Below are 26,982 nucleotides of genomic sequence, written 5' to 3' on the forward strand. Positions count from 1 at the left end.
GCTCCTGGTAGCCTGTTCCCTTAATTACAAAATAAGTATTATAATATAACCTCCTCGTAGGGTTGCTGCAAGGGTTAAAGAGGATACGGTATATCAAACAGTGCTTGGCACATAAATGCTCAATAAACGGTATGTATGTTATGACTATTTTACCCAGGAGCACATGCTTCACATTCTTTCTCATGGGACTGCAGTGGTCTGTCCAGCCTCTGGATCTTTGGACTCATCTCTCTACCTGGAATGCTTTCTTCTCTCCCCCACATCCATCCAAATTTCACCTGCTCTTTAGTTTCAGTTCAAGCCTCCTCTACACGTCTTACCTGAGTACTTTTGTAAAACCAGTGCCGTCATTGCAGGCTCCTTTTCTGGAGTCCTTCTGTACTCACACAACTAACGTGTGCAGCATTGTGTAATGTCTTATGACCTCCCTCTCCCCCAGCCATCCAGAAGGGGAAAAGAAGGAGATGAAGGTCATCCACTTGTTATTTCCATTTTGTAGATGAGAAAACAAAGTTAGGTCATAGTGATGAGGCCAGGAGTCACATCCAGGTCTTTTGACCAATAATACGGAAAGAGTGTGTGTGTACAGAGAGTGGACATGGTCATTTGTGTAGCCTAGAAATCAAGAGTATGAGCTCTGATGTCAGATGAATCTGGCGGTGAGTTCTTGGCTCTGGCAATTATTAGCCATGTGGCACCATTTGGGGCATGTCACACGGTCTCTCTAAACCTCAGTTTCTTCATCAGTAAAATGGGTAAGAGGCATTACCTCAAGGGTTATTGTGAAAGGAAAATGAAGTAATGATTGTAAAACGCTAAGCCTGTCATGGATTAAAGTACCCAGTAACACTGGGTTTATTATGTGCACAAGAGGTTTTTGAAGGGAAGAAGGCCATTTGTCTGTGGTCGTGTGGATGTTTAAGGGTTCATGTGTGTGTGTGTGTGTGCACATGTGTATGCATATGCACACATCTCACCAGTTGTATTCTTTGTAGAAAAGATTAGAGTTCAGAGAGAAACTTTTCACTGAATTTCTGTATCTGCGATGGAATGTAAGGGGTGGAGATGCCGTTGGCTGTGGCTGGGACCATTTCTGTGTACCAATGTGTCTGCAAAAGAACAGATATTCATATCTTTCAGGGGTACAGGTGTGGGTCTTAAGTATTACATTGCTGTGCAGATACCCCCGTGTGCTGTGCCCATTTAGGGTGAGTCCATGTGTGTGCATGACTGAGGCTGTGACTATTAGGAATACTGTGTCTGCAGCAGTGTGAAGGTTATTTCTGCCTGGAAATGGTTCTTTCGCTGTCTGTAGGGATGTGTGTGCATGTCTGTGGGTATCTGGGTAGAGGACATGAGGTTTCACAGGGTTTTGGAGCTCTATGGGAGTCTATGCTCTCTTGAGTATGGATGAGTGTACAAGAGTAAGAACACTTGCATGTTTACATGTGTAGATGACAGCAATTAGGGAGGTGACGGTTTGTATGATGGCGTGGAGGCGGGGTGTTGTGGTGTCTGTAGGGCTGGATCTGAGTGTGCATATTTGTTTTTTGAAGATGATGTATGTTTACATGTGTCTCTCTAGTCTTGATTTCTGTGTGGAGACCTAGGCTGAGGCTGTGGGTGTCTAGTGGAGTATGTTGTAGGCTGTTAGTGTGTTTAAGGCACAATCTTTGAGTTTGAGGGCTTTGTGTCTGTGTGTTTGGGGGCTGTGTCTCCCGGCTACATGCTTGGGCCTCCCTAACTCTCTCTCTCTCACTAAGGTAGAACCCTAGAGAAGGTGAGATGGGCTTCAGAGGAGGATGGCTCAGCAAATCCTGAGGGGAAAGGGATTGTTCCAAGCAAATCCCTCCCAGGAGAATTCAGGGGAACAATGCTGACCCCAAGTAACTCTATTTCCTCAGCCAGCCCTGTGCGATTCATTCCTTAGGAGCTGTGGCACTCTCGGGTTGTTAGGGAGCAGAGGTATCCGTGCAGGTGCTCTGAAGAGGATGTGTGCATGCCATGTACTCGTGTAAATGATGTGAACAGGTAAATCGTTTGCATCAGTCTGTATGTACACAAATGTAGCAGACGTGGGATTGCATCATCAGAGTACAACGTGGGGCATTAAATGGAATCCATGTGGGCCCAGGGTGTGACGGTGGGTCCCTCTCGTACCTGCGACCCGGCTGTGCCTGTGGGCCGTGGTGCCCATGAGGGGAGGGCGGGTAGTGAGAGCTGTGTGTACTCGCGCCGCCAGTGCCTTTGTATGTCAGCGTGTCTCCGAGTCTGTCAGCAGCTCTGAGTTCTGTGTGTCTATACGTCTGTGCGTGCGCGTCTCTGGGTCGCTGCCGCGCTGTGTGTGTCTCGCCTTCCCTCGGCGGGGAGGGGATTGGTCACGCATGACTCATCTTGAACTGAGCGGGGCTCCAGCGGCAGGGCGGCCGCCGCCGCAGCTGGAGGGGGAGGAGGACCAGGAGGAGGGGGAGGCGGCGGCGGAGGAGGGGGCGGGGGCCTTCCCAAGTTTGTCGGGACCTTCTTCCGAGGCAGCCGCAGCGGCAGCCAGGGAGGCCGAGGCTGCGCGCGGGCCGGGGGCGGGGGCGGGGGCCGGGGCCGGGCCCGGGGCGGCGGGGCCGGCGCCTCCGCTCTCCTCCAGCTCCGGCCTAAGCCTGTGCTCGCGCTGCGGCCGTGGCGCCCCTCGGCGCGGCTCCCCGCGCTGCGCGCCCGCTGAGCCCGCTGCTCCCCGGCCCATGTACTGGAAGCATGAGAGCGCCGCCCCGGCGCTGCCCGAGGGCTGCCGGCTGCCGGCCGAGGGCGGCCCCGCCGCCGACCAGGTGAGAGAGCGGGCGTGCGAGCGGGGGAGCGGGCCGGGCCAGGGTCGGACAGGGGCCGGGCCGCAGCCGGGCCGGGCCGGGCGGCCGCAGGGAGGAGGGGTGCGGGGGTGCGCCCGGGAGTGTGGGTGAGTGTCTGAGCGCGCGCGAGCGCGAGGGGGGGTCGCAGAAAGCGGGAACACATTATGCAAATGTTGGAGGAATTTCTCAAAAAGCGATTTAGCAAAGACACAGGCGAATCAAGAGGAGGCGAGGCGGGTATTGTCCGTCTGAATAGGCGCTGATAGCGCCGAGGCGCCGGGGGCTGTGCGCCACAGCGCTGAGAATCCCGACGCGGGGCCGGTCCCGGGCGCGCCGAGCGGCTGGAGGCTGTGTTTGCCTCCTCGTGGACGCCTCTGTTTTCTCTTTTTGGCCCGCCCCCCTACCTAGCCCCCATTTTGCTCGGGTTTCCTTTCGACTGGCCCTCGAAAGGCGCCTGAATTCGTGTCAATATCGCCGCATCAATTTCGCCGAGCGCGCTGGGCCGGGCGGATGCCCCGTGCGCTTCGGGATTTATTTTCCTCAAACGCCACCCGCCTCCATCTCCTTTTTATTTTCTTTCTCTCTTTTCTCCGTTTTGCATTTTGTGTCGAGAGGAGGAGAAGGAAGCGAGGAAGGGGGGTGGGTGGAGGGAGAAAAAATTCGATTTTTAATTACTACCATTAAAAAATCAAATTTGCAATTCTTTGGGCGGCCTGATGGATCTCACTGATTGACAGTTGGAATTGACACTCTGGCTACCTCTTATCTTGGGCATTCACGACAATTTCTAATTGCAGGTAGTTTGTGTGTGTGCGCGTGTTTTTTTTCCCCCTCAGAGGCTTGGATTGCAAGGGAACTAAGCGATTACTTCAAGAGCCACGGGTTAAGTGCAGGGAGAGGGGGAGAGAGAGGGGAAAAAAAATCCAATCCAAATTCAAATTGCTTCATTAGAGAGACACCGCTTTTGTGGGGAAGGGCTTTAAATGCCCACTACAAAGTTAAGACTCATTGTTCCGCGCCGGTTTATATAACAGGCACGGGGAGGCGCTGGGCTCAGGCTGCGCGGAGCCAGTTCTGCAGCCGCCGCCGCCTGCGTTCCCTCCCCCCTCCCCCAGGTGATGGCCCAGCCCGGGTCCGGCTGCAAAGGGACCACCCGCTGCCTTGAAGGGACCGCGCCGCCCGCCATGGTGAGTTCGTTCGACCTTGCCTTCGGTCCCAGGCCCCCTGGTGGCCCGGCTTTGGGGACCTGGACCGGCTTTCCGGCCCGGAACCGCTGCCAATCCTCCGAGGTACTCCGTGACGTCGCCGCCCCTATCTGAGCCTTGGTTTTCTGTCCGGGAATATGGGCTTTGACTGCTCCGGGCACCCAGATGAGCGTGTTAAAAGTTGGGGCCGTCCCTTCCTCTCCTGTAGTCCCTTCTCTTCCTGTCCTGTAGTCCACGGAGCGGCGTCCCGCGGAAATTTCGTTGTCAGTTGGTGCGCTGGGGCCCCGAAATTGTCTCTCAGGCAGCGGCCACGCTGGGCACCCGCTCAGCCCTCTGCTCAGCGCGCGGCTCTCCCTCTCTCACCCACTGCAGGCTCAGTCGGACGTCGAGGTTCTGGCAGGCGCTCTGGACAAGGAGGAGGGTCGGGCCTCCCCCTGTACGCCCAGCACGCCATCTGTCTGCTCACCACCCTCTGCCGCCTCCTCCGTGCCGTCCGCCGGCAAGAACATCTGCTCCAGCTGCGGCCTCGAGATCCTGGACCGGTATCTGCTCAAGGTAAGACAGGGGTGGGTCGTTGCTTGTGTGTTGATGGGGTGTGGGGTGCGGCCCAGACGACTGCAGGGAAGCAACGCCGGCCCAGGGCCACTAAATTCTGAATCCTGGCTCAGCCGCTGCCTGACTGCGCTGCTTTGGAAAAATCTCTGTGCCCCGGGGTTCCCGTCTGAAAAATGGGAAGAGTTTATTTCTACCTCCTTGAGCCTCAGTGTTATGGAAGAAAAGTGGGGAAGTCACATGTACCATCAGAGCTCCAACCTCTCTACGAATGGGGCCGAGGAGGCCGGTGCCGGGCGTGAAAAGGGGCCCGCGCTGAGCCGCTCCCAACCTCCGCCTCCTCCCCAGGTCAACAACCTCATCTGGCACGTGCGGTGCCTCGAGTGCTCCGTGTGTCGCACGTCGCTGAGGCAGCAGAACAGCTGCTACATCAAGAACAAGGAAATCTTCTGCAAGATGGACTACTTCAGGTAGGCTGCGGCCGCTGGGCCAGCAGTGTCGCCGCAGGCAGGCCGCAGCGCTCGCGGAAGCCGCCTTTGCGGCGCGTGGTCGCCAGCTCCGGAGGCCCCATTCCGGGTGCACTCCTGGCACGCCGCGCGGGACCAGCCCGCCGGCTTTCAGCGCCACAAACTAGGAGCTCCAGGCCGCGCGCCTGTGCTGGCACAGGTCCCGGCCCGCAATCCGCCTCCGGTTCCTGCGGCCCGCTCTGTGTTGGTCGCGTCTCTGGCTGTCTCCTGGGTGCTGCCTGAGTCTCAGACTCCAGTTCGATCTCAAGAGTCTCGATGGAGCTCTGACGTCCTCGGCTGTGGCCCCGACCCGCTCGGATCCCAGCCGCGATTTGGCCACGTCTCCAGTGCGCTGGGGCTCTGGGTTCCAGCCCTACTCCGACTCCAGCCGTGCCGGCCTCTTTCCCGGGCCAGACGCTGAACTGGGCACCAGACTTTGCCCTGGCTCTCACCCTGGCTCTGCTCTTGGTTAGTCTGGTCTGGCCCCAAGTTCTAGCTGATCCCATATCCAAGTACCTCCTTCTACGCCCCAACTTCTGTTTCTGGCTTCACCTCAACTCAGACCCCGCGTCGCTCAAGTGTCGCATTACCAGTCTGGGGTCCTACGGGGGTCCCACGCGCCTGTTCCAGCCCCAGTTCCCTGGTAGTATAGGTCCTCGGCTTCAGCATCTCCTGGTTCTATGTTCTGGCTTTGGGCTGCAGGGACAGGAATGAGTAGAGCAGGGTGTCACCGCCAGAGCCCTGGTAAGATCACCCCTGGCTGCGCTCTCCGAGCGGCAGGGCAGCCTCTTGGCTGATGCCGGAATTATCCTCCCGCCCTGCCAGGGCTCCTGGAGCGCCTCACTCCCTAAACGGGGCTCAGGCACGACAGGTAATAGGGTCGAGGTCACTGCGAGGTCAGGGGTGCAACTGCTGCCCTCCTGATCATGGCGGGAAGCGTGGACCAGGCCTGAGGCCAGGCCACGGGCCTACGGAGTCTGAAGGGCAGAGTGGGATTGGTTCCTGGGAGGGATGTCTATTCCCAAGGGCTTTCTCAGGAAGTGGATACACCTACTCCCAGTAGCAAGCCTCAGACCTCCTTCCCATCCTTGCCTCCATTGAGGTCATGACTTCAGTTTCCCTAGAAAGATCCCTGCTCCAGAAAGATGGCCTGAGGGTCATGGAATGCGGTGGAAGGCAATGCCCTTCCTCCTACCTGGGCATTGAGTCTCCAGGGACTTGGGAAGAAAGAACCATGAGCCTAGGGGGAAGCACGCAGCATTTGGGACCAGGTTACTTTGGAGAAGTCATAGGAAGCATGGTTCAAGTCTTCTTTTGTGTATGGGTGTGAGAGTGTGCAGCTGGAGTGTACATGGGAAGAGGGGGCTCTGCCAGGTGGCCTAGGACTTAGGTGCAAGGTGTGTGTGTGTGTGTGTGTGTGTGTGTGTGTGTGTGTGTGTGTGTGTGTGGCCTAGATCTGTGCAGTGGCTCTGGGGGAACACATCACCAAGCAGGGTCTGGGGTATGTGACAGTGTGTGTGTTCCTGTATGACAAGCATTTGTGTTTTAGTTTATGTGTGAGCATCGAGTGTATCTACATGTGGATGTTGGGACTGTGTGTGTGTGTGTGCAAGGTGGTCAGGACAAAATTACATCCAGGAGGGATCTAGAGGTAATAGAGTAAGGATTCTGAAATCCTGACATTTTCCTCACCTCCCCCCACAACCACCTCAGGGTGTATTTCTGCTTAAGGCCTTCACTCAGACGCTGAGGAGTTCAAGGGTGTGATGTGAGTGCATTTGTGGGTTTGTGGATGTGGACTGCTGCATGTGTGTATGTCAGAGGGGTTTGTCATTGTGTGGTGTGTAGCCAGAGTGTGGTATCTGCTCTCACTGTCCCATCTGCCGATTGGCTGGCCAGGGCAGGAAATGGAGGTTAGAGACCTTGTCTACCAACCTCCCTGTTCTAGGCCTGACTCCAGTTGGTAAAAAAAAGAAAGAAAGAACAAAAGAAAACCTTGCCAGCTGTTGTTTCTGGGCTTCTTGGGCTCACCAGCAGCTGGCTAGGGACAGGCTCCAGTCTGGGGAATCCAGCAGGATATCTCAGCCTCCTCCTGCAGAGTAAGACAGGGCTGCACCCCACTCCCAGCCCTCCTTGTGACCACAGACCTGGCAGCCCCATGAGCCATTTGCCCAAATTCCTCACTGCTTCTCCAGCCCCACATCATGCCCAGGTTGGACTGAGCCTCCTTGAAGGTGGTTTTACTAGACCTGCAAGGATCAGTCAACACTTAGATCTTGTCCTCACTGTTCAGAGTCTGCACTGCACCCACAGACCTCTCCTCACTGCAGTGGGGTGGAGACGTAGCTCTTGTTGGGGAGAGGCAGAAACTGTGTGACCCTGAACAAGTCAATGTGTTCCTCTGCCCTCAGTGCCCTACTTCCAGGGTTGTCTCTCTGAGCTGCTCAGGAGGCCCGTGAACAGAGGAAGGCTCAGTAGAGGTTCCCTAAATTGCAGGTCCTGTGTGTGCCTCGTTATCACCATTGTCACCATTGGCATGGGGTTGCTGGGTACAATCCTCTGGTGGCGTTTTCTCAGGCAGTTTGAGGAGCAGGGCCTGCCTGGAGGCAAGGGGCTGGGCCATTTCTGGGCTGCAGGTCCTGAGCACCAATCCTTCCCCAGTGAGAAGAGTCCCAACAGCAAAACTAAAACAGATTTTCATTTAAGAAAATGGAGGGAATAAAAGTTCCCTTTCCCCAGGTGGTGGGAAGAACTGTGGCTCCTCTGATCACTCCTCCTGGAGTCAGGTCTCCCTGCAGGCACAGCCCATTCCTGGTAGCCCCACCTGTAACAAAAATAATAAAACCCACAAAAAGGGAAAGAACAAGCCGGCGGAGCGCCAGGCGGGGACTATTGTCTGTTCTGAGCAGCAGCCCAGAGCTCTGGGTGGCTGCTGGAAGGGCGACGTTCCTGGAGAAAAGCATGAGTAGTGAGTGGCGTGGGAGGCAGTGTTTCCGTCTCAAGAGCTGGGACTCAGAAAGGGCCATGTGCTGAGATTTTCTGGCCCTCTGTTTCCTGAATCCCAGGGTCAAGGGTCTGGTGGGACATGTACTGGAGCACTCTGCCCAAAGAGAGGCCAAGCTCTTACAACACTGAGGGAAGGTGGGACAAAGACCCCATGAAGAAGGGGGCTTGGGGGCTCCCACAGCCCTCTGGCCTCTGGTCTTATAGCTCAGGGATGGGTTTCCCTTGTTTCCATCTTCCATCTCGCCCCTCCTTGACACCATCCTATAGACCCTCCTTCTGTCCCCCTTGGTAGGTTCCAGAAGTTAGAGGTTAGGAAGGCCCTCGAAGCTCACTAGGCAGGTAGGCTGCAGAGCATGGGGGGAGTCCCAGGTCCCGTGCTGCCCCTAGCTCATTTGGGTGGTTGGGAGGGATGGCTTTTCCACTGGTTCTGTGCCCTGGGCAAGGTTACTGGCTGGACGTCTCTGCCTCAGTCTCTCCAACTCTCGCTCCAAACAGGGACCTCATCAGTCCCGTGGGTTTAGCCAGATTCCACCTTACCTCACTCCCTGACCTAGCTGGAAAAAATTACCGCCAGAAATATATTGTTTTAATATCTTCACCTTTTTTTGTTAAGACCATTCTTCTTTATATTTTCTTCTAAGAAGTGAAGAAAAATCCTGGGGAACAGAATAGTGTCCCTTTGTGGGGCATTCATATCTTCACTGTCCGCAGCAACCACAACTTCAGACAGCTTCCTTCCGCCCACCAGCCTGCAGCTGCCGCCCCCAGTCAGGGCATGGACCCATCTGCAGCATCCCTCTGGCTCCCTTGGCCTCCAGGAGCACCATGCTCATTGTATTGCTGGGGAGACTGGTGTCCTGGGATAATGGAAAGAGACCAACGCAGGTCACAGCCAGAGAGAAGAGAGTGGAAGAGGGGCTGGGCAGGGATGAGGACACTGGTCATCAGACTATAAGCCAGGAACTGTGTTAACCCTTTCCTTGCTTTATCTCATTGAATCCTCAGGTCCACCCTATGATTATGATACTCTCACAATCCCCACATGATAGGAGTGGGAAACTGGGGCCCTGAGAGGTGAGGTCACATGGCTAATAAGTGGTAGAAACTAGATAAGCCCCATGGCTACCTGACTCTGCTATCCTTCTGTCTAAACATTCAATACTCTTCTTCTGTAGGTGAGATACGTCAACAGCCCTTCTCTCAAGAAGGGGGCCTGTGAAGCAGCAAAGACCCCTCTCTGCTAGCACGAAGAATCCTGCCCAGTTTGAGTGTGTGCTCTGCTGTGTGACCCTCCTTGGGTGGGCCCTGGGATCAGTAGGGCAGGAGTGACCTCCTCAGATGCCTTGACTCAATCAACTTTGCCCTGATCAGGTCACTGTAGTCCCTGGCCCTCTTCCTCTTGACCATGGCCATGGGGAGTAAAGGGTTAACTAGTGCTCCTGGCCTTTATGGAGGTGGGGTTCAGAGAGTACCCTGGGCTGGGCTGCAGGGCTGCCAGCTGAAGTTCCAGTCCCCAGTTTGGGCCACGTGACTTCAGGCAAGCCCCCCAGCCTTCTCCAGCCTTGCTCCTAGAGCCCAAACTCCAACCACGGGCTCCAGCGGGAGAACCCCACCCCTCCCCCAGAGTGAGGGTCCCCAGGGAGACTCAGAGCTGGGAAGCGGCCCCCCACCGCGGCACGGAGCAGCCCAGCGGCTGCCAGCTGTTGGGGGACAGATGTTGCGGGAGCGGAGAGAGAAGATCGGAGGAGGGGCCTCGGGCCAAGACCTCCGAGGCGCGGGGCGTTTTAACCTCTTAATTGCTGGTTCTGTTTTTTTTCTGGCTTCTCCTAAGGGTTTGCCTAAAAGGGACAGCAGCAGAAGGGATAGGAAGGGCTCCACCACCGACTCCCTTGTTTGTCTCAAAGAATCTCTCTAAGGCCATCAAGTGAGCGTCCTGAACGCAAAACGAGTGAACTCTGGTCTGGTTTCAGCGCCGTGGTTCATTAGCTTCGCAGCCGACATTGGCCTTCCCACTCTGAGCTTCGGTTCTTTCATGCAGAACACGGGTAGCCTAATAATGGGAGAATGGATCACAGTGAAATTAGGATGGGCTCCTTCGTTGAGGCTCATTCATTCAAGAACGAATTACCGAGCGCCTATCGGTACCTAGGGGAAACTGACTTGGTCAAAGGCGCACAAGCTCCTTTCCCACAACCGCGAGTACCCAGATATCTCTGCTTCCTGCGCAGGGGATAGAGGGCAAGGAGGTGCAAGCTACCCACCCTACTCCTTTCAGCAGTTGCCAGGAAGCGCAGTATGTGTCGGACACCTCTCCATCCCCAAACCCCTTGTCCTTTGCGCCCTTGCCCCACGACGTGCGCGGGGCCCAGGGACCCGCGAGCCTGTGCTGAGGGTGGCAGGGTCACTAGCCGCGCCCCCCGATCCCTGTGACACTCCCTTCGCAATTGGCAAATACTCCTTTCTTGAAGTTTCGTTGTCTCCGCGGTCGATTTCGCTGCTTCCGGAATCCGGTAGTTAGGGCCTCGCAGCCCGCCTGGAAAGGAGTTTGTCGGTTTGTCAGAGGCTTCAACTGTGAGCCTCCCTGTGCCCCTTGTTTGTGCCACCGGTTCCTGCCCTGGGTGGCGGACACGCTTCAGGACGGCCTGCAACGCATTCAAAACTGCATAAAGACTCCCCACTCCCACCCAGGAATCCAGCTCGTGAATGATTTCGTGAACTGGGCGTAGCCCCCGAGAGCACGGGAAGATCCTAGGGTTGGGGACAGTTCCTGGCATTTGGGGTGACATGCGGAGAGGAAGGAGGCTGTTGAGAGAGCCTTCGCGGCGCTAGCCGCGGAGCAAAGAGGATGGCGCCCTGCGAGCAGCCACTGTAGGCGCAGAGCGCGCCCGGGGATAGCAGATCGGGGAGCAGGAAGATAAGGGGCGCGCAGGGTGTCGTGCACGCGTACATGGCGGAGAACAAGGAATCCCGCACAGCCAAGCTGGAGGACCTGGGATCCTACACTCGGGCACAGCGCAGCGCCGACGGCGCACGGAGACCAAGAGCGGGAGACGCAGCGTCTCTTGCCTGGCCTCTGCTGCCGGGACCTTCCCTTGGCGGGCTCTCCCCACTCTCTGGGAAAGCACTCCCCGCCTGCCCAAATCCGCGGGACCCAGGTCCTACGCACGCGACTTTCCAGGACACGCGGCTTGGGGTGGGGACGCGACGGGGTCAGACCAGGTCCCTCCTATTCGTAGACAGGATCCAGCTCTTCTCATCTGCGGTCTGGCTGCTTCCGCAGGTTCTCTAGGTCCTTTTTGCATTCCGTAGCGGACCTCAACCCTGGCCCCACGCTCTTTGTGGTCTTGGGCAAGTCAGTTGCCCGTTCTTCTGAACCTCTGATTCCACGTGTGCAAAATGGGTGACACAGTGTCCACCTCACGCAGTTTCGGAGAAACTGAGGGGGTGCAATGAAGGTGTTGCACCCAGAGATCTGAGACCGCAGGCCTGACTTCACGCGGCTGGGCGCTCCCTTCTCTCGGAGGCTAGAAAGTGCTCCCAATCCTGCTACTTCCAGCGGATCAGCGGAACCCGGGGTTGGCCCCACAAAAGGAGTAGTCTGGGATAGGCAGTCCGGGCCGTACCGGACTCTCCCTCGGAGAAACCGAGTTTCCGAGGTCGGGAGCCGCCCCTGTTTAGCGGGCGGTTGACCCGGCAAAGGCGCATAACCTGGCCTGGGCCAACCTCGCCGCCAGCGACTGTGTCCCCTTGAGCTCCTGGTCCGAGACAGTGACTTGTGGGAGCCTGGACTGGCCTGGGGCTCAGCGCTCCCGCACTCAGTGCAACCCAAGACCGTTTATTCAACTGACAGTTGCCAAGGCAGGCGAGGCTGTGATCAGAGAGAATTTGCTGGGTTGGTTCCTCAACACACAGGCATTTCTGAATGTTCCTTTGGGTGGAAGTGTGCAGGCCCTAGGGACACAGAGGCGAATCTTCTGGGCCCTCTCCCAGGAGTGCCAGGGGTGGAAGGGAGAGCAGGGGATCTGGCATTTACACACCGGTGTGATTGCTGCAGAGAGGGAGGGCGTGTAGGAGGAGTGAATAGCCTGTGCAAAGGCCGGGACTGGAAAGTTCTCCCAAGGGGGCCATAAAGACCTGGGATGGACCTTTGTGGCTAACTGGGACTTACCTGTGGATGTGTGGTGGGGGATCTTGAGGATGATTAGGGGCAGATGAGCCTGAGATGATACGGTCTGCTGGGCCGTGTAAACTCTAAGGATTTGGACCAGATCCTGAGGGTAAATTGGAGACACCAAAGGATTCTCAGCAGAGCAGGACAGGATTCATCATGCATGTGGGAAGCTGTGCTGCGGTCACTATATGGAGAATCAGTTGGCAGGGGTGGCACTGGAGAGAGGCCAGGTCAGAGACTGGCAGTGAGGGGTGCAGGAGGGGAGCGTGGACAAGATGGGCAGCAGTGGCAATGGAGAGGGGCACACGGGGTCCCAGAGCTACTTAGGAGCCAACAGCACCTGATGGTTGGCTGGACGCAGGGTTGAGGAGAGTGAGGGGTGTAGCTTTAGGTTTCTCAGTCTGGGGGCCTAGATGAGTGGTCGCACCGTTCTCTGAAACAGACTGTGCACCAGAGGAAACTGAGTCTCAGAGGGTTGGGACAGGGTCACTGGGTGAGTGTCTTAAAGAACATCCACTTAAAGAACAAACCTTCCCTGGTGCTCAGGGGTAAGGCCTTGGGCTGACTTCTGGGACAGGCAAACGAGACTGCAGCTTCCTGGACGGGCTCCCAGGCTGGTGGAGAAGGCAGCCACATGCAAAGGGCTGGACTATAATGTGGGAGGGAGAGGGGGAAGCAGCAGAATCTAGGAGGGTTTATAGAGAGGGGGCTTTTAAAAAATCTTTTTTAGATTGACTTTCAGAATTTCACGGAGCTCCAGAGTCTGAGACTAGTAGATACTTAAGAGACTGCAAAGCACGTTTTAAGCAAATAAGAGTGGTCATTCCTGTTGTCATCTCATTCAGCTCAGGGTGAGGAAACTGAGAACTCAGAGGGACTAAACAGTTTGCTCAGGGGCACAAAGCCAGTGAGTTCATATCTGTCTTTACTTCCAAGAAACTTGGAGCTTCTCTACAGCTGGGGTACAGTTCATTCATCCCGGTTTCTGTCCTTGCAAGCTGTGTGACCTTGTGCAAATTTCTTTACCTCTTTGGTCTCCATTTTCCACATCTCCAAAATGAATAAATATAAAACATTTAGAATCTAGCTGCGCACGTGGTTAAGTGCTAAAAAATTCACCTAGTATTGTTACTATTATTGTATTTTCCCTAACACAATATATTTTAATGAGCAGATTAATGTTATTTACAAATGTAAGTGATCATTGTAGAAAATTAGAAAAACTCAGAAAAGCACCCAGAATAAAATAAAAACCACCCACCAGCTCACCTTCTAGGTGGGACTTGTCTGCAGGGAGGTGAGAGTGGGTGGATCCAGGCGATGGGAAATTCGTGGGCTAGGAAAAGTCCTGAGGCCAGGAGCCTGGGCACTGGCTGGCCACTGGGATTTGGAGGGGAGGAGTGGCCTGTCTGAACCTCGCCACCCCCTTTTTGTCGTGATGTCCCACAGCCGATTTGGGACCAAGTGTGCGCGGTGTGGCCGGCAGATCTACGCCAGTGACTGGGTGCGGCGGGCACGCGGCAACGCCTACCATCTGGCCTGTTTCGCCTGCTTTTCATGTAAACGCCAGCTGTCCACGGGTGAGGAGTTTGGCTTGGTGGAAGAGAAGGTGCTTTGCCGCATCCACTACGACACCATGATTGAGAACCTCAAGCGGGCCGCCGAGAACGGTACCCAACCACCCCACCCCGCAACTTGCCATACCTCTGCCCCCAGCCCTCTCCCACGTCCACCCACCAGACCCCCATCCCCTGCCACCACAAACCCAGCACTCCAGGAAGGGATAGGTGTTGCCTTTATCATCTGGACGCAGAGCAGTGGGGGCTGTGCACAGAGCACGCACTTCTGGCTCCACCAGTGGCTTGGGAGTCAGAAGTCACTGCCCCTCTCTGCAGCTATACCTGTAAGATGGAGCTGTGATAGGACACCTTCTCAAAGATAGATGAGTCCATGTGTTATAAGGCCAGGAGGCACTCAGTGAGCTCTAGAGATGCTTCTCATACTGGGGTAGCCCGCCCCCCCTTCAGACTGCTCTGGTTGGCCTGAGGGCCCATCCACTGTAGCTGCCTGGAACCAAGCATGGGCCAATCCTGAAGAGATGACAGGACCCTATTCTCCCAACTCCCATCACAGCAGCTCCAAGCCAAAGGTTTGGGGTTGGGGGTTTCATCCTGGCCTGCAGGGAGAAAGGCATTTGAGTCTGGAGACCTGAGCTCCAGTTTTCCTTCTGGCATGTGTGGGGACATAGGAAGTTTCCTTTCTTCTTTGGGCCTCACTCTCCCTATCTGTGCAAGACGGATGGTGGACTAAAATGGTCCCTAAATCTCTTCTGGCTCTGATACTGTGATTCCCCAAGACACAGAGGCCCAGGGACAGGGTCCAGGTCTTCCAGGGATTGTGAGGGCCAAGTCACAGGTGGGTTGGGGGCTGGAAGGGGGCGTGGAGGCTGGAATGTGGGAAGCCGCAGGGATCCTTTCTGTAATTCCCCTTTTTGGGTCTGTGGAAGCTAACTTCTCCGTAGGGTAGATTGTTTTATGTAATCCTTAGAAGAGCCCTAGGAAGTAGCTGGTGTATCCCCATTTTACAGGTGAGGAAGCAGGCAGTTATTTGCAGTATGTGACTTGCCAAAGGTTACATACTAGTAGGTCTGTCTGACTCCAAAACCCAGGCTCTTAACCATGATACCATACCACCCCATTCCCTAGTTCCAGGGCCTCCTAATCAGACCTCACTAAGCAGGGGAGGCTGCTTGGATGTGGCTGCCTGCCTATACGAGAGTTTCATTTCCCATTGAAAAAAAAAAGGCACAAATCCTTGTCCTGCCAGCTCTCCCAGGGGACATTAATACACAAGGTGTCTGTCTCATTCTGGACAGGATGTATGAACCACCGTGCCTCATTTCCAGCCTGGAGACTAGTCAGGAATCTCCACGGTGTTCCTGGCCATGGCCATACCAAGGCCATCACTTTTTCCTGCTAGGGTGGGGGCTAAGCGGGCCTAGGTGGGGAGCAAGTGAAGCTAGGGTGCTAGTTAGTTAACTGTAGTGGTGGGTGAGCCAGCAGTGGAGCTGGGATGGAATCCCAGGAATCAGAGCTTCCCTTTACCCATGGCTCATCAGTGACCCCAGGCTCCTTCTGCACCAGGACTAATCAGGACCACCCCCAGCCACAGCCTTGACATTTACACTCCAGCTCTCAGAGCCAGGCCTGACCCCAGACTCCTATCATGCAGGGAACCTTGAAGGCTTGGGGCTTCATATCTCCTTTACTGACCAGCCCTAAGTTTTGACTACTGTTTTACTTTCTAAACTTAAAAACACACATCCCTTATGAAAATTAAGCAAAGATGGTTAAGCAAAAAGAAGAAAATAAAGATAACCCTAAAGGCCGCCACCTCTCATATTTTAGTGTATATATCTTAGCAGATTTTTTCTGTACTTTGGAGTGTTTTTTTTCCCCTCAACTTTATTTTCTAATTAAAGAAAAATCAACACATTGTGAATAGCGGTGGAATTATGAGTGATTTTATTTTCTTCTTTGTGCTTATCTGAATATTCTGAGTTTTTGATAAGGAGCATGTATTACTTTTGTATTTAGATAAACGAGATATTAAAGAATAAAATGGGAACATATTTAGTGTAATTGTAAAAGTAATATAAGTGGAAAGAGAGTAGCTAACATATACTCCAGCTAACAAAATTAAACTTTGGAGAAATAAGGTGACATGTGATTGTTGTAAAAGCCTCAAAAGTTACAGAAATATTGAAAGTAGAGCCCCCATAATCACATTCCTTGGAAGTAACCACTGCTAACACCTTGGTGTAACATCCTCCCAACCTTTATGTTTCCATTGTTTTTACAAAATGAGGATCACTTCCGTAATCACCTGCTTGCACCCTATGCCCACCAGCCTTTGATTTCCCCAGTTTAGCCAGGAGGGAGCTCAATTTGGGGCGCTAGTTAGCCAGCTGTCAGACTACTAAGTGCAGGGGCTTCTCTCTGAGCCTCAGTTTCCTCCTATAAAACGAGGATAATGTGGCGTGTTCTTTGGGCTCTGAGACATTAAGGACATACCGAAAGAGGAGCATCTGGTACAAGCAGATGCTCTAAAGTGAAAGCCCCTTCCCCAAAGACCCAGCTCAGGGACTAGGACCCTGGGATCCCTGCTCCCAGCCAGCTCCGTTCCTGACCCTTACAGGGACCAGCTCCCCCCACCCCCAACCTTTCCAGGATGCTACTAGAAGAGATGGGGATGCGTGGTCAGCCACTTCTGTCGCCCCCAGGGAACGGCCTCACGCTAGAGGGTGCAGTGCCCTCCGAACAGGACAGTCAGCCCAAGCCGGCCAAGCGCGCGCGGACGTCCTTCACCGCAGAGCAGTTGCAGGTACCCGGGCAGGCCGCGAAAGGCCGGGTTTGGGCGTGGCCTAGGAGTGGGCGTGGCCTAGAGGGCCTTCTGGCCCTGCCCCCTCGCCCGGACCCGCGGGGGGCCGGGCGGGGCTGTAGCCGCTTGGGGCGTGGTTTCCGGACCGGAGCCTCTGATTGGGCCGGGACCTCGGAGACCCGCGCGCCCCTGCTTCACCGCCCTGCGGCGCCCGGCAGGTTATGCAGGCGCAATTCGCGCAGGACAACAACCCCGACGCGCAGACGCTGCAGAAGCTTGCGGACATGACGGGCCTCAGCCGGAGGGTCATCCAGGTGGGGCCGCGGGAGGGCGGGGCCTTCTGGTCTGGGGCGGGGCCCGGGGGTCTGGGGGCGGGCCCTAGACTGAGCAGCCGGCTGCAGAGCTGCTGGTCCGGGCGCACGTGGCGTCCCTTCTCCCGGCGGCTACGAGGCAGTCGCGCTTGGGGTACCCCGGCGGCGCGTCCGATCTTATGCGCGAGGCTGAAGCTGCTGAAGCTGTCGTTTCAGGTGTGGTTTCAAAACTGCCGGGCGCGACATAAAAAGCACACACCGCAACATCCCGTGCCGCCCTCCGGGGCGCCGCCGTCCCGCCTCCCTTCCGCCCTGTCCGACGACATCCACTACTCCCCGTTCAGCAGCCCCGAGCGGGCGCGTATGGTCACTCTGCACGGCTACATTGAGAGTAAGTGGTCCCTCGGGCTTAGGGCTGGGGAGAGGGGTTAAGTTCCCCGTCTCTGCCTCAGCGGAGGCGGGACTCTTAGTAGACTCAAGCCATTCAGCTATTCAAAAAATATTTTCCAAGCACCCACTCTGTACCAGGGCCCCTGGCGACTACGAAAGAACAAGGTGGCTAAAGTTGTTGCCCTGGTGGAGCCAGCATTCTGGTTGGAGGCACAACTTGGAACAACAATCAGATAAATGAGCATGTGGTTTTAATTGCTATGCTTTAAGAAAGGTGCCCTGTGGGAGTGCCTGGAGATGTCCTCTCCCAGCAAGCTGAGCCTGGGAGGACGGATAGGAGACACAAGGAGTGGGTAGACAAGTGCGCAGCAGCAGACGAACTGAATGTAGGCAGGCCTTAGCCCAGAAAGTATTGTGGCATGGGTGTGTTCGGGTTGCAGAAGATGGCAGATAGATATGGCAGGTGTCCCCAGGGCTGTAAGGCCATGGGCAAATCAACTAACTTCCTTGAATCCCAGTTTCCTCCCCTGTCTGGGATCTTAATAATACCTACCTCACAGGGTTGTGAGAATCCACTCATGTATTCAGTAAATAATTTTTGAGTGCCTCCTGTGTGTCTTCAGCACTTGGATACAAATGGAGAACACAATAGACCAAAGGCTTTGTGCTCCTGGGGCTCACATTCCAGTGTGGGACGTGGGTGGAGAGACGATAAACTACTAGAGGAGAGAGGGAAGTATGCCAGCGGGGTCTTGGTGGAGTGACCTTTGAGCAGGAACCTGGAGGAGAGAAGGCAGAGCCTTGTAGATTTCTGGGGGATGAACATTCAGCGAATCTGCCACTGAATAGATGATTATCACAGATTTCCTTTCCCCTTTGAGATTGTTTCCATTGATTGTTTCCTAAAGCTGGGTGTGACCAGAAAAATAGAAGTGGTCATAACATACCCACAAACACAAATCTTTCCTTCTCTGGCTCCAAGTGAAAGAGAAAGAGAAGGGAGGTTAGGGAGAGCACTGCTGTTTTTGAGTCCCTGCAACATGCCAGACATTTTACTAACCATGTTTCTAAACCTCAGAGATCAAGATCCCATTGTACAGGTGAGGAAACCAAGAGTCCACAGTATGTTAGTGGGAGCCAGTTTTCCTTAACAAATGAGTGTGGGCTTTGGTGTCACACTGTTGGGCTTCAGATCCCGTTCCTGCCACTTACTAGCTGTGTGACATTGGGCAAGCCTCTTAGCTTCCCTGACTACCAGTCTCCTCATCTGTAAAAATGAGGACAGTAAGAAAATCTTATCTCAAAGCAGTGTCATGAGCAGCAGATGAGGTTGTGGACTTGAAGTCTCCAGCATTAGTAAGTGCTGGGTAGTATTAGCCACTCTTGTGCTGGTGGTTCTGGTCAGCCCAGCAGGGAGTCCTGCCCACCATCCCAGGCTGCCAGTGGGAAACTGTGTCTCTTTGTACTGTTCTGTTTCTGAACCATCTGCTCAGTAGGAGGGACTTTTTTCTCTCTTTCTTTTCTAAACAATTACTTATGTTCAGGCTGCACAGATCCTGTGGAACAGCTAGTTCATGTTAGAGGCACCAAGGATGAAGACACTCTGGCCACGAGGAGTCTGAGCTACCAGCAGGCTCTTGATGTGGAGTTGCTAAGGGCTCTAGGTGACCCCCTTGGGAGTGGGGCCATGGCCTTCAGAGTCCTGCCAGGACTCTTCCCACCTACTCTGTTGACCAAGCCTGATCTGTCTTTGTTGCCTAGAAAGGAGTTGAGGTGCCTTTTCCTCTTCCTCTTGAGTGGAACCCAGCTTGGGGCAAGAGATGTTAAGGTTATTTGGACTTGCTGCCTTTTGCTGCACAACTAACTGAAGGCCAGCTCAGCAGTTTGTTTTGCAGTTGACTAAAGTCAGAGGACCCTTGAGTTTCCTGAATCTTTAGAGCTTGAAACCAGACCCCAGAAAAATGCACAGACACACATGGTTTGCCATGTAATCTCAGGCTATCCGTGGACTCCTAGAACATCCCAGGTGAAGAATTCCCAACCTTAACCACTTTATTCTACAGATGAGGGAACTGTAGCTCAGAAAGACAATGACTTGTCCCAAGTTGCATATTAATGGTAAGTCTTTGTACAGGGCTTTTTCCCCTGTGACTAAAGAGGATGATGTACAGGGGAGAGAGAGGAGTTCTCCACAGGAGTGGTAAGAGGATAAAGCATGAGAATTGGGTCAGATATAAGAATGGACTTTCCCCACAGTTTTGGAATAGGGTACAGAGATCCATTCAACAAATATTTAAAGAGTACCTACGAGATGCCATGCCTTGTTCGAGGTACTAGAAATCCAAAAAGATTAGAATCTAGGAAACAGACAAAAATTCCTGCCCAAATTGGAGATTGCATTCTAGTTGGCAGAGACAGATAATATCAAATAAAAGAAAGTATACAGTAAGTCAGATGATGGTAAGTGCTAAGGAGGAAAAATAAAACTGGGAAGGAGGACAGGGAGGGTGGGGGTAGGGTTCTGGTGTTGGCTGCAATTTGAAATAGAGTGGTCAGGGAGAGCACTGTGAAGACGGGGACATGAGTGCAGATCCTCTAGGAGGTACTGGGTAAAGCCTTGGTGATAACCTGGGAGATCAGAAAGTACAAGGCACTGAGGGAGGATCCTAATAGATGGGGTACAGCCTTGCATGTAGGAGATGGTCAGTACATATTCATTTATGAACATTTATTTATCAGTAATCTGGACAGTTACCATATGACACCTTATAGACTATAAGTACTTTTGCACAGAGCATTGCAACCAACCCTATTGAAATTCGATCAAAGCCACTCAGCCTTTAGGTGGCAGATGTGAAAGTGGTCCTGGGGCTCCAGCCTATGGAGCATGGGGCCTGTGGGATCCTGCATGCAGTCTGGGGGATGGGCTCCAAGGCAAACTCTTGTCCACAGGTCAGGTACAGTGCGGGCAGGTGCACTGCCGGCTGCCTTACACCGCGCCCCCCGTCCACCTCAAAGCCGATATGGATGGGCCACTCTCCAACCGGGGTGAGAAGGTAAATGGAGGCGGATTGGGTGTGGCAGGTCAGAACCATCTGCCAGGAATGGGGTCCTGGCAGCATTCCTTGTCACTGAGTGGGTCTCATGTCCCTGTGTGGCAGACCCTCTCTGTTCAGCATACACAGGCCCTCATTGTGCCCCCAAGGAGTCACTTGAGCCAGTGCATTCTATGTGCCTGGCCACTCCAAAGGCCTCTTTGCAGCCCCCTACCAACGAGTGGCCTTCTCTTTTTCAATTTGTGAATTTAGTTACTTTGCTCAAACTGTGCCATGCCAGGGAAGGCTTATATCACACACCCTGCCTTCTGCTGTCTCACTGGTTCCTCCCACATCCTCCTTTTATTCCTGGCTGTTGGGAGTGAATATGCTGAGCTGGTGAGGCTCTGGGATAGCAGGTCAGCAGGTGACCTTGGCCAACTGGCAGGGCCTCCTTTGTGGAATCCTCAAGCATTAGAACTGAACATGCTTTGACTTCACCCAGTCTAGCACTTGAATGCTTTGTTTTTAAGCACTGGAACCCTTTCTCTATTTTTTTCCATAACCCATAATGCAGATGAATGATGATGGAGCTGCTCTGGGGGAAAGTGCAGAGGGACTAGGGCCCCCACCTCCCTTTCAGCTCTGTGACATCTCTCAGTTAGCCTTGAGAGCCACAACCCTAGGTCAACACCTCATTTTAGAAGGGGAGAAACTGAGGCACAGGCAGCTCCAGGTCTCAGAGCTTGTAGAGAACCTGTGCATTTGTTCATTCACTTACTCGGCTGACATTTGCTATGTCCTGACTGTGTCCCTCGGCCCCGAGTCAATTGCCAGGAGCACAGCGATAAGGAAAGCATGGTTCTTGGCCTGAGGAGGCCGCTATCTGGAGGGGGAGACACACCCGAACAGTTACAACACAGTGTGATCAAACTGTGATGGGCAGCCAAGGGAACTGGGAGTGGGGGGTGCAGCAGCTCAGGAGAAGTATGAAGAGACTTCCTGGAGGAAGGCATCGTCTGAGCACAGGCCTGGATGCTGAATCAGCACCTGTGAGGAAGGCAGGAGCCACCGCAGCTCTAGGGAACCCTGAACAATTCAGTGATGCTGGCACGCAGGCTTGGAGGCTTGGGAAGAACAGTGCAGGGTGTGGCGGGGCAGCAGGGTAGGGTGAGACCTTGGGGCTGCCAGGAGGAGGAGTATGGACTTTGCCTTGAGGTGGTGGGGGGCCTGGAGAACTCTTTTATTTTATATTTTCCAGTTCTATTGAATGGAGGCCTCTTTTAGAAATACCACTGTTGCAGTTCTCAGAGATGCAGGGAGCCCCAGGAGTCAGCAGGTGTGCTGGGCCAGGGAGAGGGGGCCAGGGCCTTCCAGCTGGAAGGGCCCCTCTAATCCAGCAGAATTCAGTATTAATGTGTCCCAGAAGCACCTGGGAAACTTGTAGAGATGCTGATTCCCTAGCCTCGCCCCTAGAGTCTGCCAGGGAGATGTGTTGTGGGGACCTGGGAGTGTACTTCCCAGCCATGTGATTCTCATGGGCACTCGAGTGGGGCCACTCCTCTAGGAAAGCCCCTCTTATTCTGCCTCTTGATTGAGCACCTACTGTGTGCTAGGCTCTGTTCTGAGCACCATGGGGGAAGGTATATAGTGTGGACAGCCCCATTGGACAGGTACATGTTTAAGTAAATGGTAGCACTCAATGCAAAATCCCACCAATCCCAGTGGCGGCTGAGCACGGCCCAGAAAGTCCCCTCTGAGATTGTCATTCTCACAGTAAAAGCTGCTGTTGTCTGAGCAACTCCACTGTTCACAGCAGGCACTTTACCCTCCTTGTCTGATCGATGCCTTCCAGCCACTTTGTAGGTGTGGGAGTGGCCGTCCTCATGGTAAAGATAAGGAAGCCGAGGCTCAGAGAGGGGTCACGCTTGTCCAGGATGCTGCATGGCTGTCAGCCTCTGATGTCCAGACAGGTCTGTGATCATGGCCTTTTGTGCAGCACTTCACAGTTTACACGGTGCTCTCTCTGACCTCACCCCTCACATCTTCCCTGGGAAGGGGGATTATGATTGCTCTATTTCGTACCTGCAGAAACTGGGGCTCAGGTGAGCAGTCCCTGACCTGGGCTCACAGAGTGAGTGTGCAGACGGCTGGCCTCAGTCCTAGGGCTTCCTGCCCTGGAGCTGCACTCTCTGGGGGGAGAGCATTCGTCCTGTCAGACCCCGCACAGGGACTGCAGAGGCGAGCTTGGTATGGTCCCTGTCCTGCAGGCGCATGGAGCTTAGAGCAGGAGGCGGCGGCTCCACCACAGGGTGATGGGGAAGTTGAAGTGAGGAGTGAATGTGGCCTTCGGGGACCCAGAAGAGAGAGTACGAGCTCTCATGGAGAAGAGGGATGAGAAGGAGGGCATTCCTTGTGGAGGGAAGAGCACAGAGGCATGGAGGAGCCTGGGTGTGAAGGACCATGGGTGAGGCCCAAGGGAGGTGAGGGACGCTGACAGTGGTCGTGTAATGAAAGGCCTGGACCTTTGAGCCAGGGGCTTGGGAATCATATGGAGGGTGGTGGAGGGGTAGTGCGTGGAAGTGCTTAGGGCTGGGCTCAGCGCCTGGAGACAATCCCTTGTCTCTTGGGTGTTCAGCTAAACTTGTGGTTATGTCTGCTTCAGTCTGAAGGGTGAGCCAGTCTGGGGTCTGGCAGCTTTGGCTGTAGGTTTCCTGGGTTTGGCTTCTGAGCCAGAGTTTTTTCTTGCTGGGCCACGTCCCCAATTTCACATCCAGCAGCTCTGCAGAGACATGTCTCCTCACTCCTTCATGGCCTTCTGCCTTCTTACTGCCAGGCCTTCCTGCCAGCTCCTTTCTGGGGACCTTCTCTGTCCACGTCTTGCCAAAGCTATCAGGCCTGGTGGGCTGTGTATGGTCGGTGCAAGACTGTATGGGCTTTCTGCCAAGCTCCTCCAGGCTCCAGTAACCCAGCTATGCAGAGGCTCAGTGCCGCCTGGGGCAGGCCCCTGAACCCACCCATCAAGACCAGCGCTCTGGGCATTCGTGGCTAGCACCCTCTGCCTCTGCCACATGATCATTTGGCCACACAGGCCTGGAAGTTTCCAGAACCACATTTCTCACTGGTCACATCCCCTGCCTCCACAATTTCAGAGCTTGGAAGTCTTCTGAGAAATCAGGGCCAAGCTGTCACTGAGGCCCACAGGGGAAGGGTCTTACCAGAGTCATCCCTCTTGAGAGAGTTTCTCTTAGTAAGAGCCCCAAACCAGACATCGCAGAGGCCAGAGGAGCATTGCCCAAGGGTGCAGCATGAACTGGAGTGAGGCAGACTGTGCATCCCCACCCTGTCCCCTTCTCACTGTGAGACCTGGGAATACAGTGAGCCTCTCTGGGCCTCGATTCCTGCACCCACAAAGTGGGGACAATAATAGTTCCACCACCTAAGGTCGTTGCTGGGAGTACAAGTGATAATGTATGTAAACACCCTAGCACAGTGCTGGGGACACAGGAAGTGCTCCGCAGATGTTGGTTATGGTTATGATTACTCCTATGGACATCACCACCATTGGCTCCTCCATCTCCTCCTCATGGGACCCAATCTGGGCAACTAACATTCCTGATCATAAAATGGACGGGTCCTATGGCCATGGCCAGTTGATGTCTCTGGGCCACTTGACATCTCCTGACATTTGTTATGAAGTCACATCCCGTTGCCCAGCCATAGTAATCCCTGACCTGAGCTTCAGGGAACTAGCTGTGTCGGGAGCCATGAGCAGCCAGCCAGGTGCTTCAGGTGGAAGAGGGAGGGGGAAAGGGGCGTATAGTCCCTTACGGCTCACCCACTGTGTGCAGGCTCCTGGTCTGTCCGGGCCATGTGCCTCTGGGTTTTGTGAGGTGTAAGTGCCCATTACCTGGTGTGTAGTAAGCATCGAGGACTACTGTCACAGTGGCCTTGAAGAGGCAGAGGCGATGTGTTAACAATGAGGAGAGTTTGCCCAGGGGCCAGGCCCACGTGCTGGGGGCACCTCTTCCTGGATGTGTGATTTCAGCCACTGATTTTCCTCTGTGAGCCCAACCCTGTGAGGTGGAGATGATGGTGGGCCCTTGTGGGGTTGAGGTGAGGCTTCCATGAAATCGTGCATGTGGGCTTTCACTGAATATTCCCCATTCTGAGAGAGAGGTTTTGTCATCCCCATTTTACAGATGAGGAAACAGGCTCAGAGAGGTGAAGTGAGTTGCCCCAGGTCTCACAGCAAGTAAGTGACAGAGCCAGGATTTGAACCCAGATCTGGGCCCTGAGCCACCCTCATTCTCCATGCCTTTGAGGACCTCTGGGGGGCTGCCGGGTGGGGCAGGCCCCCACTCAGCCACCTCCCCGCTTTCCTCTTGCAGGTCATCCTTTTCCAGTATTAACGCTGCCATCACTTCCGCATCTGTCCATGGGCACCCCCCAGCTGCCCCTCAGCCGCTGACATCCAGTGTCCGAGCTGTTGCCAGGGACCCATCTGCTCTGCATCTGCCCCTCGTCTGCCATCCTACCTGCCACCACCAGCTGGGTCCCTGGGCCTGGCTGTCCCCCCTCCTGCAGAGAACCAGAACCCACCAGGAGCACCATGTAGTGCTCCTCTTGGAAGGCAGAGCTCCCTGAAATTTGGAATCAGGGCGAAAACAACAGCCCGTTTTTCCGTTTAAACAGGAGTCATCTTCGACTTAAGCCAATTACAATAGCAAAAGGCCAAATTGAATTGGTGCGACGCCAACAGCCTTCTAATTTACAGGTTTTCTGTCCTCCCATATTGGCCTTTATTTACTACTTCCTGAACCATCTCTGAATTCTGAATAGCTGACAACCCCCAATGTTATCCACTCTGTTGCTTTTGTCTGGAAAACTCTACAGTGTTTGTGGGATGTCCCCAAAGGAAAGCTATGTTCTAATTTTATCATTTCCATCTGTCTGGCTATGTCATGTTAATTCAGAGAGAGACGCTGACCAACTCTGAGAGGCCCAATAGGGCAGAGATGGAGGCCTGCCCAGACCAAGAGGTAGAGGGATGGGCAGGGGCTGTGGGGGAGGACAAAGACCCCCTTTGGTTTGGAGATCAAGGAGAAGAACGTGGCACTTTGAATTGGGAGAGGCATTTGCCATTTTAAGGAGAGGAAAGAGAAAACTTGGTATGTTGAGGGACTCCCTATGCCTACCTATCCAGCACATATACAGGAGACATAGCAGAGATGGAGTTTGATCTGTGTGGTGACATTTCTGAATGTTTGGGCATGTGGAATTGGGAGATCTCAATTTTCTGCTTATTGACTCCTGATGGGGTGCTTGGGCCCTGTCCTCTTTGGTGTGGACCACGCATGGGCAGCTGGGGAACCGAGCCCAGGGAAGTGGCAGTCAGATTTTTCATTCAGGACCCATCTCTGCATAGAGAGAGTGCCCACTGCCTAGGTGAGTGTGCCATGCCCAGGATTCCAGCTGGGACTTCTGGGCTTCCCCACCAGCCCTGCCCAGAGCCAGCCCCACCCACTCCTGAGAATGAGGGCCAGACACAGCTGTGCTCACATCCACCCTATCCTGCTGCAACTCTTCACCCCAAACAAAAGGGCTCGGGCTATACAAGACCATGATTTATGTTTTCAGGGGACACCCATTTGTCCCAAGCTTATCCTGTAATTTTAGAGTTACTTGGTGTCCTGATGAATTTCCCACTAGAGGCTGCTCATAGGCATGTTTAGCCCAAGTCCTCCTTCCAGCTTCTGTTAACCTGATATGTTGCTTTTGGAAGGAGACTCTAGGCCTGGGAAGCAAGTTCATGGTACATATGTATCTGCTGCCCCTTCTTATACCCATGGTAGGCATCACTAGTCGATTGTAGCACTCTCTATCTCACTGAGTCTGAATAAGGTTTCAGAATCCCAATGCTTGAAGTTGGCACTTAAAATGAAAATCTATCTGCCATTCTTGTTCTGGGACCTGGAGGAGGGCTAGGCACAGGAGCAGCACAAGAAAGGAAACTGCTCACTGTCCCTTCCAAAGATGGTTCCAGCTGACTCAGGGCAAAGAGAAGGCACCACTCCAAACATGGTGAGTGCAGCTCGGTTCAGAACTCATCCAGTGAATAAGGTGCACCGGCCCTCTTCCGGTGCTTGGGCCTGATCCCTGGTGATTGGGAGCTCTAATCTTTTCTTTCATTTTGCTCCTGTTGATTGGAGCCTCAAGCACAACCATGTGGTAAAATGGCCAGCTGAACTCTACCCAGGGCCACCCAGTACCCACTCTGCCTTGAATCTCCCCTGCCTGGGGTCTGTTCCTTGCGTGGATCATGTGGTCATAGCATGTTGCAGTTCAGACATGTCTCCACTAGCCTGTTAGAGCAGCCTGGGAAAGCACAGGCCATCATGACTATTTATTTAAATACAAAAGGGGAAAACACATGGAAAAAAAAATTGTAAGCACTTTTTTGTAAAACCAATGTCTGTTTTGTTACATACCTTTCATGTTGTGCTTTGTAAATGTCCTATTTGTGTAATAAATAAAGTTAATGCAAGTGGAAGTGCTGGCACTTAAATCCAGAACTCGATGGGATTCCATT

At 54.1% G+C, this 26,982-nt stretch overlaps 1 protein-coding gene across 11 annotated transcripts; it reads left to right on the plus strand.

Moving 5' to 3' along the window:
* Positions 1 to 2,543: 2,543 nt before the first annotated feature.
* LHX6 (LIM homeobox 6) lies at positions 2,544 to 26,982 on the plus strand. Of its 11 annotated transcripts, none has more exons than XM_037022261.2 (11): positions 2,544 to 2,816; positions 3,869 to 4,021; positions 4,412 to 4,594; positions 4,940 to 5,061; positions 13,724 to 13,944; positions 16,557 to 16,657; positions 16,873 to 16,968; positions 17,182 to 17,356; positions 20,308 to 20,411; positions 24,593 to 24,645; positions 24,782 to 26,982. In XM_037022261.2, the coding sequence occupies exons 1-11, from the start codon at positions 2,733 to 2,735 to the stop codon at positions 25,035 to 25,037; spliced, it is 1,548 nt and encodes a 515-aa protein (XP_036878156.2). In that variant the 5' UTR covers positions 2,544 to 2,732; the 3' UTR covers positions 25,038 to 26,982. The 11 variants fall into 11 exon arrangements, with proteins under 11 accessions (XP_036878156.2, XP_036878157.2, XP_073081232.1 ...); XM_037022262.2 differs by having other exon boundaries at positions 3,950 to 4,021; XM_073225131.1 differs by having other exon boundaries at positions 20,308 to 20,403; positions 24,782 to 24,919.

This window comes from Manis javanica, chromosome 2 (assembly GCF_040802235.1).
Source record: "Manis javanica isolate MJ-LG chromosome 2, MJ_LKY, whole genome shotgun sequence".
NCBI classification, from domain to species: domain Eukaryota; kingdom Metazoa; phylum Chordata; class Mammalia; order Pholidota; family Manidae; genus Manis; species Manis javanica.

What these genes read in the sequence shown, in the direction of transcription:
- LHX6 (XM_037022261.2), top strand. Translation starts at nt 2,733, where the DNA reads ATGTACTGGAAGCATGAGAGCGCCGCCCCGGCGCTGCCCGAGGGCTGC. An exon ending in CAAGCGGGCCGCCGAGAACG is followed by an intron (nt 13,945 to 16,556) that starts GTACCCAACCAC and finishes TGTCGCCCCCAG; the next exon opens with GGAACGGCCTCACGCTAGAG. An exon ending in TCAGCCGGAGGGTCATCCAG is followed by an intron (nt 16,969 to 17,181) that starts GTGGGGCCGCGG and finishes CTGTCGTTTCAG; the next exon opens with GTGTGGTTTCAAAACTGCCG.